General features: G+C 40.6%; 1 protein-coding gene across 5 annotated transcripts in view; it reads right to left on the bottom strand.

Annotated features, from left to right (window-relative positions):
* Window positions 1-12,611, bottom strand: part of CR1 (complement C3b/C4b receptor 1 (Knops blood group)) — a 77,352-nt gene extending 64,741 nt beyond the window's left edge. For 2 of the 5 annotated variants that reach the window (XM_032289070.1, XM_032289067.1), the window contains exons 1-3: window positions 12,367-12,611; window positions 1,129-1,308; window positions 401-500 (exon numbers count right to left, since the gene is read on the bottom strand). In XM_032289070.1, coding sequence (XP_032144961.1) covers window positions 401-500; window positions 1,129-1,308; window positions 12,367-12,502 — 416 coding nt within the window. In that variant the 5' untranslated portion in view covers window positions 12,503-12,611. Of the gene's footprint in view, window positions 1-400; window positions 501-1,128; window positions 1,309-2,619; window positions 2,675-12,366 lie in introns of those variants that run through there. The other 3 variants (XM_032289066.1, XM_032289068.1, XM_032289069.1) reach the window with 2 other exon arrangements.
* Window positions 12,612-13,935: the final 1,324 nt, after the last annotated feature.

Below are 13,935 nucleotides of genomic sequence, written 5' to 3'. Positions count from 1 at the left end.
ATTGCACTCCAGCCTGGGCAACAACAGCGAAACTCCGTTTCAAAAAAAAAAAAAAAGAAAAGATTTCTCTCACGCAGCTGCTCAATGGCCTGCCCTTTCTTCCAGCCCTGGGTTAGGGCTGTTTGTGTGCTTTGACTGTAATCTTCCCCCATTTTCTTCCTTCCCACCCAATGAATGCCACCCTTTTCATATATGCACTGCCTTGGTTTCCAGCAAGGATACGGATGATTTTCCCCCGATCTTGTCATACCTTTCCTCATTTCAGTTAGGAGCTAAACACTTGTGTTCAAGCCTTTGAAGAGAAGATGTTAATAGCTTAGTTGTCCTTTCTGAGATGTGACTAGAAGGCAGTATGGCTGTGCTAGAACTCTTGAACCAAGAGATGTTGCTACCAACTCACCCTTTATTACAAGAATAATTAATTTGGGATCCAAACATGATGTCTTTGATCACATGCACCATGCCATTCACAGGTTCTGGAGGATTACGACATGATCTACCTACAAGAAGAAACAGAATTTTGGAGCCAAGCACAGTAAACTATTTTTTTAGTATATCAGGTCTCAACCTGCCTGTAGCTTATTGATGAATACACACAGTTATGATGGTTCCATAGATTTTTGCCACCTTTAGGAAACTCACCAGACTGCCTTCAGGATCAGCTCCCTTTCAAAAAAACTTCCCTTCAGATCTGTTTCATCCCCATATTATACCTCCCAGAAAAATGTAAATTTTCTTTGTTATCATCTGCAATTCAATTCAACTGGTATAATCCAAAGATCTCAAAGCCCAAGTTTGCCTCATCTTTTGGTTATTTAATCCACTTCTCTTTCTTGTCCCAAGTCATTCATTACTTCATTTTAGTCATGAAACTGGGAGACCCCCAGTGAATGGGGATTTTCCCTTGATCATATCCTGTGATAGCTGTTTCTCATGAAATAAACTTGTAATGAAGGCACCAGGAACTCAAAGCAGTAACAAGGTATGATCTACAAGAATTATTCTCGTATTTATTGTACCCTGGTAAACTAATTGTCATCTGTAACTCAGTTACAAAATTTGAACAAACTGAATCAGATCTTACAGATGTGTGACTAACAGAGGGGTGCCCACTCCAGAGTTACTTACGTCTGCAGCTGTCCGTAGCACTAGTCCAGACTGAGTTTTTTAGGCAGACGATAGAAAACGGTCTTCCGTAATAACCGGGGAGGCATTTGTACTTTAAATATGTCCCAATGGGAAACTGAGACTCATCAGTTGGGTTGATAGGCTTGGCAAATGGAAGCAATTCAGGGGCATTGCATTGACCTGGAGATCAAGACCACAGCAGCATCGAAGTTAGTGGAGAAATCACCATGCTTTTTTTTCTTTTTTGAGATGGAGGCTGGTTCTATCACCTAGGCTGGAGTGCAGTGATGTGATCTTGGCTCACTGAAACCTCCACCTCCTGGGTTCAAGCAATTCTCCCTGCCTCAGCTTCCCGAGTATGTGGGATTACAGGTGCCCACCACCACACCAGGCTAATTTTTGTATTTTTAGTAGAAACAGGGTTTTACCATGTTGGCCAAGCTGGTCTTAACTCCTGACTTCAGGTGATCCACTCACCAGAGCCTCCCAAAGTGTTGGAGTGAGTCACAATGCTCTGTCGAAATTCCCATTCTATTTCTTCTTTTTCTCCAATATACTTCATAGATGTGATCAAAAAAGAAAAGGAACACTTCAATAATAGCCAGTGGGGCTGGGCGTGGTGGCTCATGCCTGTAATTCCAGCACTTGGGAGGCCAAGGTGGGTGAATCACTTGAGGTCAGGAGTTCAAGCCCACCTGATCAACATGGTGAAACCCTATCTCTACTAAAAATACAACAAATTAGCAGAGTATGATTGTGTGTGCCTGTAGTCCCAGCTACTTGAGAGGCTGAGGCAGGAGAATCGCTTGAACCCAGGAGGCAGAGGTCACAGTGAGCCAAAATTGTGTACTCCAGCCTGGGTGACAGAGCAAGACTCCATCTTAGCAATAATAATAATAGCAAAGAGATTGATTTCTTTAGAACAGTGGTCCCCAAACTTTTTGGCATCTGGGACTGGTTTGGTGGAAGACAATTTTTCCATGAATGGAAGGTACATGGCAATGGGTTTCAAACAGTTCTACTCAGATCATCAGGCATTAGATTCTTATAGGGAACACGCAACCTAGATCCCTCTTATGCACAGTTCACAGTATGGTTTGCACTCCTATAAGAATCGAACACTGCCGCTGATCTGACAGGAAGTGGAGCTCAGGCATTAATGTTTGGCCACTCACCTCATACTGGGCTGCCCAGTTCCTAACAGGCCACAGGCCTGGGCCCATGGCCCAGGGGTTGAGGACCCCTGCTTTAAAAGGTAGCTTACAAATGGGTTCTTTAAAAAAAAATATCAGCATCCCTCCATTTAAAAAATCTCTGCTAGTTTGAAGGCAACTAAGCCATTTATATCCTCTTTCACTAAACGGGTAGCTGCAATTTCACAGCTTCAAATTTTAGTTAATCAGTAAGTGCCTGTGCTGTGGCTTTGTCTCTCCCACCCTCATTTCTCACACTTTCTTGTAACAAGAGGCACTCATGCATTTTACCATCCACCCTCATGCTCAGTGGGCACTCAGATCCAGCGGGACTACACGCCTCCTCTTTGGCCCTCACCAGCAGTCACCAATGTTGGAAATCTGTTGCCAAGTCAATCCTCAGCACAAAGAGTGAACAATCAAAGCTCAACAATTAAAGCTATACTTTACCATAAAAAAGCTTGTATTTTTTCATAGAAATTTCAAATTAAATGCTAGATTCAGCTAGGCCCCTTACAGCCTTGTAGATTTAACTTAAAGCAACAAAAATCGCATTTAGAGTCAAACAGTATGTAATCAAGAGGATATATCTGTTGAAAAAAATAGCATTTTACTTTAGTTTTGGAAATCTCTCTTTATTTGTTTTGTTTTGTTTTTATTTCTGTTCCTTCCAACATCTTCTGCTCATTAATTCAAATTACAAAGAGTAGATTGAGGCCAGAGGTCAATTTTATTAGACTTAAAAGAACCAACTTTTGGTTTTATTTTGCTCTTATTTTTATTTGATTGTTACTGCTGCTTTCTTTAAATCTACTTGCTGTTCAGTCCTTTAAAAAATAATTTCTTAAGATGATTACTGAGATTTAAGCAATTTTTTGTCTTGTCATAGTTCTAAAATGAGCATCAGATTATTATTTTTATTCTAAGCATAGATTTAGCTGCATGTTACAAGTTTTGATGTGTTGTATTTTCTTTTTTAGTTTAAAATATTTGATAGTTTCTATTGTGATTTTTTCATTGACTCATGGTTTATTTAGAAGCGTTTTTCATAATTTACAAACATTTGAGGAATTTCAGTTGTATATTTATTATCCATTTTTGTTTTGAAATTGAGCGAGGCTTGTTTTATGGCACAGCATATGGCCAACTGTAGTAACAGTAGCATGTGCACTCATAAAATATGTGTGTACTGCAGTAGTAGTATAGTGCTGTGGGTGTGTCAGTGTATTAGTCAATTCTTGCACTGCTGTAAAGAACTACCTGAGACTGGGTAATTTATAATGAAAAGAGATTTAATCGACTCACAGTTCTGCATGCCATACAGGAAGCATGACAATGGAGGCCTCAGGAAACTTGCAATCATGGGAAGGTGAAGGGGAAGCAAGCATGGTCTTAACATGGCCAAAGCAGAGGAAAAGAGTGAAGAGGAAGGTGCTACATACTTTTAAGCAACCAGCTCTGATGAGAACTCTATCACCAGATGGCACAAGGTGGGTGGTGCTAAAACATTAGAAACCACCCCCTTGATCCAGGCCCCTCCTGCGAGGCCCTGCCTCAAACACTGGGGATTACAATTCAACATAAGATTTGGGTGGGGACAGAAAGCCAAACACATCTGTCAGTGAATCCAATCAGTTCGTATTTATTCAGATCTTCTAGATACTTACTGATTTTGGGGGGACTATTGTTTTACCAGATACTAAGTGAGTTGTGTTAAAATATTTTATTCATTGTACATTTGTCTATTTCTTTTTATAATGTCCATCTTTTACTTTATATATTTTGAGGTTATTGGGATTATAAAACTTTAAATTGCTATATTTTATGGTAGAGCAACCTTCTTTATCGTAATAAAATATCTCTAGCTCCAGAAATGGATCTTGCCTAAAACTTTACTTTGCTTTATTTGTGGGACAAATAAAACACCAATAATAAGATGGGCGGTTCAATCACCAATATATAAATGCTTATTTTAAATGTTCAGTAGTCACCCCTCAACTGTGGGCGCCATGTTCCAAGACATCATGGATACCTGAAACCTCAGAGAGCACCAAACCTGATCACTATCAATTAGAACACATTTCTGTCCACATCTTCCACCCACAAATTTAATGCCTTTCCCCTCTTAACTAAGCACTTAGCATGCACTGTGGTTGTAACTTTTGCAGTTTGAAGTGTGACAGCAAAACTAGCACAGATTTCTTTTTCCTTCTTCACAATTTCATTGACAGAAGATTCCTTCCTACCTTAGATCTTAGCAACTTCAACATACAATTTTTTTCTTTCTTTATTAAGTGGACAACTTTCACCTTTTCTCTTAAAGGAAGCACTTGCTACTCAACTGGACCCTAATGGGAATGAACTCCCTCACTAGGCTCAGCTAAAACTTTGAGAATCTATGTGGAAAGGTGTGGTAGGCTGGGTAATGACCTCTCAAAGATATCCATGTTCTGATCCCTGAAGCCTGTGAATGTTGCCTGTAATGGTAAAAGGGCTTTGCAGATGTGATTAAGAATCTTGATATGGGCAGATTATCCTGGGTTATCTAGGTGTGCCTTAAATATAATCACAAGGGTCCTTATAAAAGGGGGACAAGAGGGTTAAAGCAGACAGAAGAAGGATATTTGAAAATGCTACGCTGTTGGCCTGGAAGGTAGAGGAAGGAGGCCATGAGCCAAAGGATGGAGGCAGCCCCTGGAAGCTGGAAAGAGAAAGAAAACCCCTGCTCCCCTGGAGCCTCCAGAAGGAACACAGCCCTATGGATCTATTTTAGGTCTTGGCCTCCAGAACTGTAAGAGAATACATTTTTGTTGTCTTAAGTCATTCAGTTTGTGGAAATTTGTTACAGCAGCAATATAAAGTTTATACAAAAAGAGAATGATATATAGTGTTAAAAATGTTGGGTTCATAGATGCCTGGCCTTGAACCCAATGTTGACTACTTAGTGGCTATGAGATCTTAAGCAACCTGCTTAATCTTGCTGAGCCTCCGTTTCATCTTCACAAAGGGAATGATAATATTTTCCTAACAGGTTTGCAGGGAGGGTCAAAGGTAGTATATGCTCTCACATACACAGAAGGCACTTCATAAATTGTACTTACGATTATTACTTTTAGAAAAGAAGGGAAATGCTAAGAGTTAAATTTAATTATTCTGCTAAAGTGGGTGTGCTTGCTTTGCTTCCAAGAGTTTATTTTCTGCTCATTTGCAGAGCTAGTTTGGAATGAGCCTATTTTGTTGGAAATGCACTGGATGACCTCAGTGACTGGTGACCTCATAGCTCTCCGGAGTGAATGTGCCCCCAATTCAGCCTAGCACTTGCTGCCTGCATCTCATGAGCTCCATCATAGTACCCACGGAACCCCTGACAGAGGCTTCCTAAGGTTGCCTTTTCCCTGTTGACCATAGCTTTCATCAGAATTGGAAGTCTACTCTGCGCTTTCTACTGAAGCAAAGGATGATGCTCCAAGAAAGCTCCTATTTCTTACTTATTTTTCCCTCAGACAGCCTGTATCTGTCATTGCACATTTGCTTTCTTAAGCCAGCAGTTGCTAAGCAAGGATGCCCTTGTCTATGTTTCTTGCTTCATGTAGTGCCACTCAGTCCCCTCACCAAGGTGTGGCCCTTTCCCCTTTTTCAGTTTCCTGAAGACGCACATTTTCCCCTGTCTATGACATTCCTTTGTGTGTGATGAACTTTTATCTTCACTCTGACTTCTATTTTTCCTCCAGGTATCTGCTAAAATACCACTTTCTTATCAAAGCCTTCCCTGGCCTGCCTATGGCCATGCCACTCTGAATGCGCCCAATCTCGTCTGAAGCCTTCCCCGACCCTCTTAGGGATTTGGAATCTAAACTACTTCCCTCTACCCCACCCTGTAATAATTTCTAGTCAGGCCCTTTGCTTTTCCTTTCATATCAATAGTTTGTTATTATAATTTGTGCTTCTTTAACTTTGTGTGCTTTTAGAAGTTTGTATTTTTCTCAATAGATATATGCATAATTTAAGGGCAAGAGATGACACATTTGTTGTACCTCTAAATTAATACCTAGTCCACTCAATTATAAGCATTTAATGCATATTTGTTGTAATGAACAACTAAAGAAGAATTACGTATAAATCTCAAAAAAAAAAAAAACAACAAGAATCAAAGCTATGTCACCAGAATCTCTGATTTAGTGGGTCTGTGTTAGAGCCCAGGAGTTTATATTTTTAAAATTTTTCACAGTTGATTTTGATAGATAACAGCACTTTGAGGACCACTGGGGGAAAAAAAGAAACACCGAATAGAATAGTTCCTGTGATTTTCAGTGGTATGAATGCATTCGCCTTTCTTAGAGTTGATATGTGGGATGAAACACAGTTTTGACATTTGTCTTATCCATTGATGATGGACAATGAAGAGATTCCAAGTGGAGCTCCCGGTGCCAAAAGTTGTATTGAGAAAGGGTAAACGTCACAGCAAAGCTCACAGCAAAAGGATAGAACGAGATCTAAAGCAACAAAGCAAACTGGATGAACCATTCTTGGAAAGAAATTCCTTCCCTTTAATTAACTTATATTCTTACTTACATAGTAGTAAAAGAACAGTATAGGTAATAATAAAATGTAAAGTTATATAACAGCTCAAAAAAGGAATATATGAGACTTCAACAAAGAAAGGTTGATCTAGTTTCCTTTCCCTCCTTTATTACCAATCCCTCAATTTGAGGCTAGTTCCTACGATAAATGTATTCATATAAACTCCATAAACTCAAGACCTACCATGATTTTAAAAAGTTTTTATAGTTTTATTAAGATATATCACATACAATGATTGATGAGTATCTAAGTGTACAATTTGATTACTTATAACATATATATGTACTGTGAAACCATCGCCAAAATGAAGGCAACAAATATTTCCATCATACTTTTCACTTCCACAGAATTCCCTCATGTCCTTCTGTAATCCATCCAAACGTCCACTTCCTTCTCTAGGCAACCTCCATCCTATTTTTTCTTCCTACGGATTGATTTAACTTTCTAAAATTTCATATAACCTAAATCACTTCCTTTATATCCTATCGTATAAGTGAAATAACTCAGGTGGTTTTTTTATGGTTTAGCCTTCACACAGCATAATTAGAGATCCATCTAGGTTTTGCTGCACGTATAGAAATGGTTTCCTTTTGTTGCTGAGTAATACTCAATTGTATAAATATATTTTAATTTAGTTTATCCATTCAGTTGTTGAGGGACATTTGGATTGTTTCCACTGTTAATGATTACAAACTAAACTGCTATGAATATTCATGTACAAGTTTTTGTGTGGATATATGACTTCATTTCTCTTGGGTAAAAACCTAAGAGTAAAATGCTGAGTAATATGACAGGTGTGTGTCTAAGGTTTTAAGAAACTGTTGAACTTCCTAGAGTTAATGTTATAATTTTACCTGCCAAATAGCAGTATATTATAATTCCAGTCACTCCACCTTATCACCAACACTTGGCTTGGTCAATCTTTTCCATTTTAGCCTTTTTAGAGGGTTTATATTGTTATCTCATTTCAGGCTTTGTCGTGTATGACTCAGCCCACTTTCATGCATTCTGGTTTCAGATCTTTCATTCAAAGCAAGTTAATTTATTCTGTGTTATATGCACGATTAACACATCATCACTTTCATATTTGTTCAAATATGAGCTGTCAACTTGAAATACACTCTGCTCTCCATTCTGCATATTCTTTAAGAAATATACTTGAACTTGCTTTGCTTAGTCTCCTCTATCAGTCTAAAAAAAGAGCATGCATGGCCGGGCGCGGTGTCTCACGCCTGTAATCCCAGCACTTTGGGAGGCCGAGGCGGGAGGATCACGAGGTCAGGAGATCGAGATCATCCTGCCCAAAATGGTGAAAACTCGTCTCTACTAAAAGTACAAAAACTTAGCCGGGCGTGGTGGTGCGTGCCTGTTGTCCCAGCTACTCGGGAGGCTGAGGCAGAGAATCGCTTGAAACCAGAAAACGGAAGTTGCAGTGAGGCGGATTGCGCCACTGCACTCCAGCCTGGAGATAGAGCAAGACTCTGTCTCCAGGCTGGAGAAAAAAAAAAAAAGAGCATGCACTTTCAAAAAATATAAAGTTATAAATTTATATGCACATAAATATATAAATTATATGCCTCAATATAAATTTTTGAAATATAACAAACATTTTAAGTGCTTTGTTAATCATCTTGACAACACAACATCTAACATCTAAAGGGACAAGGAACAGTCACAGTGAGTTTCTGTGTTCACACTAGTGAATGTAAAGCTTATTTCAACTGTCTTCATGATACTTTCTAGATTTTTTGGTTTTGTCAAGTTTTGATCGGTTGTGATTACATTGACAGCATTTCTTCCTCTTAATGCCTCTGACAAAAAATGTGTATACATGTGTCTTTGCAGGGAGGGTGAGAGGGATGGTCAACTCTGCCATTTTCTTGTTTTCTGGACTTGGTTTTATTATAGTGATCTCCACCCAGTATTTTTGTGTAGGATGCTTTTAATGTTAACGATTCAAATGTGAACGTTATTTTAGATAAAAATAGATCATACAAATAAGGCATCTATTCATCTGAGCACAGGTAAACCAAAATACATCACAAAGCAGGGAAAGCAAATTGGAACGTCCCTTCTTTTATCTTGCACCTTTACCTTGCAGGGACAACCAAACAAGACCCTACATGAGGACCAGGTGAGGGCGCCAGAGTCCACCCTACGTTAAACACTGCCTGGTAAAGCTTAGGGTACTATTTTTACGGCTCAGAATGCGCTCTATCCACATGAAGGTGAGCTGAGAATATGTCTTCTGCTGTTGTTGGATGAAGTCATCTATATACGTCAATTATATCCAAGTGGATTGATGGTGCTGTTGAGTTCAAGTATGTCCTTACTGATTTTCTGCTGCTGAATCTGCCCATTTCTGATAAAGAAACTCCAGCACCTTTATCTTTTCTGATATTAGAAAGATATAATAGAACTTGACAAAACCAAAAAATCTAGATGTAGAATTATGATTAGTAAATTTATCTATTGCTCCTTGAAATTCTATCGGTTTTGCCTCACATATTTTGTTTCTTTGTCAGGTGCAAACATATTAGATCTTGTCAGGTTTTCTTGGATAATTGGCCCCTTTATCATTATATGATGCCCCTCTTTATCCCTAATAATTTTCCTTGATCTGAAGTCTGCTGTGCTTGAAATAAACACAGCTATGCCTGCTTTCTGTGACTAGTATTAGCATCATATATCTTTGTCTACCCATTTACTTTAAATATATATTGGCTATATTTAAAATGGGCTTATTGTATACAATATACAGTTGGGTCTTGTTTCTTAATTCACTCTGTTGATCTGTTTCAATTGGTGCATTTAGATCATTGACACTCAAAATGATTGCTGATATGGTTGGTTTGTTACTGATTTCTATTTGTTGACTTTGTTCTCTTGTTCTCTGTTCCTATTTTTTTGTCTTTCATTCTTTTCCTGTCCTCTATTTATTTATTTTTGTTTTGTTTGTTTGTTTGTTTCTTTCTTTTTTTTTGAGATAGAGTCTCCCTCTGTTGCCGAGGCTGGAGTGCAATGGTGTGATCTTGGCTTACTACCACCTCTGCCTCCCAGGTTCAAGTGATTCTCCTGTCTCAACCTCCTGAGTAGCTGGGATTAGAGGCACCTGCCATCATGCCTGGCTAATTTTTGTATTTTTGTGGAGACAGGATTTCACTACATTGGTCCGGCTGGTCTTGAACTCCTGACCTCAGGTGATCCTCCCACTTCAGCCTTCCAAAGTGCTGGGGATTATGGGCGTGAGCCACCATACCTGACCCTCTTATTATTTTAACTGAGCATTTTATATGATACAATTTTCTCTTCCTTAGCAGCATATAAATTATACTTTTTTCCCACTTTTTCCATTGGTTGTCTCACATTTGCATATCTATTTGCAGCTAATCTAAATCCTCTTTCCAATAGCCTATGCCACTTCATGAGTAGTGTAACTTATAATCACAAAACTATCCTAATTCCTCTGCTATTTTTATACAGAAATAAATATCCCCATGAACTGTCCTTTGCGACCTGATTCTGGATTCACTCTTTAAGCGCTAGTAAAGCCATACACCTTTCCCTCACCCTTTTCTGATCATAGGAGCTGAGATTTCTCTCTTTTCAGTGATCCTGCGGTCTTGCATGATTTCTTAGTCATCGCTTCTCAGACATGCATGGGGTTTTCAGATTACAAAACACTGTCACATGCACTCCCCACCTGATTTTCACAATACCCCTCTCAGATATCAGGCTGTCAGTTATGCTCATTTTATACACATGGACACTGAAGGTCAGTCATGTGACTTAACTTGCTGGATCCAAGATCCCAGTTGGTAAGTAAGAGAGTCTGGAAAAACTAGAACGTTGGCTTCCTAATAAGTAGATTTCATAAAACTCCGCCACCTATTTCTATATGTATACACATTGGGTGCATAGCTCTTTCTCTTACACTTCTTTTAAATTCCAAAGGACGTGCACAATGGAAGCATCCATCAGCATTTTAAAATTTAAATTACTTCAGCAACAAAATTTATAGGTAGTTTAGGCTGTTTCACATCTGGAGGTTATTGTGATAGCCTCAGTAAATTTTTTTGTTTGCAATTAACAGTGTCTGGGATTGTTTATAATGGTAACTTAATCATCATAAGCAAACTGAAACAAAATTCTAGTAAGAAGAGGGCCAGTACTCACAAGGATGATACAAATTCCTAAGCATCGACAACCGATTGCTTAACTTACTGGGCCTGCTTCTCTCCTAAAAATAAAATTATAAGCTTTATCATATCTCTTCACCGGACAGGGTGCTTTCTGGTGTCTAAGGAGATCAAATATTAATAACAACTCTTGTGGGAAATTTGGTTTTCTTTTTTCCTTACTCTTTTAGAGAAGAAGGAACACTCAAATAATAAATGCAAAACGTCTAATGGCAGAGAAGGATGAACGCTGAGTTGTCAGGAAGAGGCTAGACAAAAACAGACAATACTGTCCTTTCAAATGACATGTTTCCAGTGAGTCTAGGCAACCAAGAAGACTTCTGGGGAGCCCCCAAAATAACAATAGAAGGGTTCAAATTGAAGATGTTTACCTACTTGAAGTTAAGAAAAAGGAAGAGATGTGGTTTCAGAATTTCCACAGTAGTTATAATAGGCTTTATTTTGTACTAAACACATCACTAAAAATGTAAACTGTAAACATATCTATTGTTCCCTTCTAACTGCAGCTGTTACATTGTGTGTTCCGGGGCTTCCCCTGCTCTTCTAACTCCCAAGTGCCGGGCATGGCTCTGTCTTAAAGTAGGCTGTCAGTCAGGTGCATGGTGATGTTGGCGGTGGTGGCTTGGGGTGAGTGATGAGGACAGTCCCATGCAGGCCATTTTTCAGGTAACACCTGTATCCCTAGGACTCCTTGTCTGAACACCATTGGAAGCAAAGTGAAGAGGTAATGGTCGGAGGATAGAAATGGACTCGGGCAAGGCCCTGAGTTAGACACTCGACAGACTTTGTCATTGAGGCAGCAACTCCGCAATGTAGAGATATCAGTGTCCCCATTTTACAGAAGAGCAAACAGGCTTAGGTGTGCTAACTTGCCGCACAGTTAAGTTTCTAGGACCAGAAGTCAGGTTTGTCGGATCCCCACGTCCCCTTTCGCTAGGATCAATGCCATACTCGGCTATAACCAGCCTAGGCTGTGAATACGCAAAGGCAAGGACCTCCGTGCCGCACCCGCTCAGCATCTGCGCCTTCCTCTGCGCTGGGCACGACTTAAGTCCCTGCACATGGGAACTCCACGCTTACCCAGAAGCAGCGAGAGTCTCCAGTGCGCAGAAGGATCCCAGACCCGCCGCCCTGCCTGGTGGCGCGCTCAGCCCACCCATCGCGCTGCCTTCGGACCCGGGCGCGCAGCGCAGAACGCGAGTTCCCTGTGGCGCCCCGGGTGCCTGGTCCGCCCGGGTGCCTCCCCACGCCCGCCCGCGTCTCACCCCAGGCCACCGGCAGCGCGAGCAGCACCACAACCGCCAGCGGGGTTCCTCTGCAGCAGAAGGGGAGACCGGGCGCCGGCGGCTCCACAGGCTCTGGGCTTCTCGGAGAAGAGGCCCCCATCCTCTCCAAGCACATCTAGAAAGCAGATTTGATCTCGAAGAAAATTGAAATAGGAGAAGCTCAGCGAAAATAGGAGTGACCAATCGCTGTGCTCCGCGCCCAGAATATGGGGAGGACTGCGGGGTTCCGGGACAAAATGCTTTTGACCACAGCTTCCCCTTAATGGGCGAGGTCATGTTTACTCCCATTTGCATTGTTTCTAGCGAGTTTCGCTCGCAGAGCCCACCTTGCGGACCCAGGTGCGGCAGCAGAGCTGGACACTGCTTGGGCTTCCAACGGATCCCACGTGCGAGTCCCTGCGCTTCCAGACAAAGGCTGTGGATGACGGCAGCTGTTACATCGTGTAACAGCTCCAAACACCCTGCTTGACGTTTCCTCTTTGCAAGAATGTGTGTGGGACGGTCAGCTAATGAAATGCCTGCTCTCTCTCTGTGTCGAAGAAATTGCAGGCGATGTGTACAGTGTACAGGGAATGTGAAGAACTCATTTCCTTATCTTGAATTGAGAGGTTACGCCATTGTAAGATTTTTTAGAGGGGAATGACAATCACATTTTAAACATATAAATCTGTGTATACTATGGAGACTAGATTAGGGCAATAATGGACAGGGGAGGCTAGTCAGGGGACTTTTGCTGACATCCAAAAAGAGGTTTGATGGCGGCCCTGACTGAATTGCTCAAGTGGACAATTAACAAAGATATTGGAGACGGAATGAATAGTCGCTCATGTGCTGGATTTTGGTTTCTTCCTTTCTTAAGGTTGGTGGTGAGAAGAAAGCAATCAAGAGTTAGCCCCTGGATTAGAAATGAATGGTGGTGCTGCTTATTGTAATAAGAAATATGGATGGAGGAGTGACAGATTTAGGGTAGAGGTTAAAATGAAGGATGCCTTTATTCCTCCTGTCTCTCTGTGTTCTGTTCCCTTTAACTAATCTCTCTCCATCTCCCATTGTCCCTCCCTTCCCCAGCCTCTAGTAGCCAGTATTCTACTCTCGACTTCCCTAAGATGACCTTTTTTGGATTCCACATATGATGGCTATCATACAAGATTTGCCTTTCTGTGCACATTGGTTTCCATTAGGCTTTTTCCCAAGATTCTATTGGAAGAAATGTCTACTTTGAATATCACTTATCACACTTTTTAATGCAACTAGTGCCATTCTCTTAGGGATTTGCTGTCATCCTTTCAAGTTATTGTCAACAGATTAATGGGAGAAGAAGCCAGATTGTAGTAGGCTGAGGAAAAGAGAATAAGAGAAGGCTCAGTTGCCTAGTTTTACATCACATGCTATCAGAAGGTGTCAATCCTTACCAATTCTGCTGGTATCCATCTTCTAGTATCTACTTTCTCCCCTTATTCCTTGAAGGTTTTAGCTCCCAGCTCATGGCCACCTTCTCCACTATTACTCCTGCCACAGTTCCTGGTCATTTCAATATTCACAGCAATA

The sequence above is a fragment of the Sapajus apella genome, unplaced genomic scaffold (genome assembly GCF_009761245.1).
Source record: "Sapajus apella isolate SASKATOON/1434 unplaced genomic scaffold, GSC_monkey_1.0 scaffold22, whole genome shotgun sequence".
In the NCBI taxonomy this organism is placed as follows: Eukaryota; Metazoa; Chordata; class Mammalia; order Primates; family Cebidae; genus Sapajus; species Sapajus apella.
This window is presented reverse-complemented; position numbering and strand designations above follow the sequence as displayed.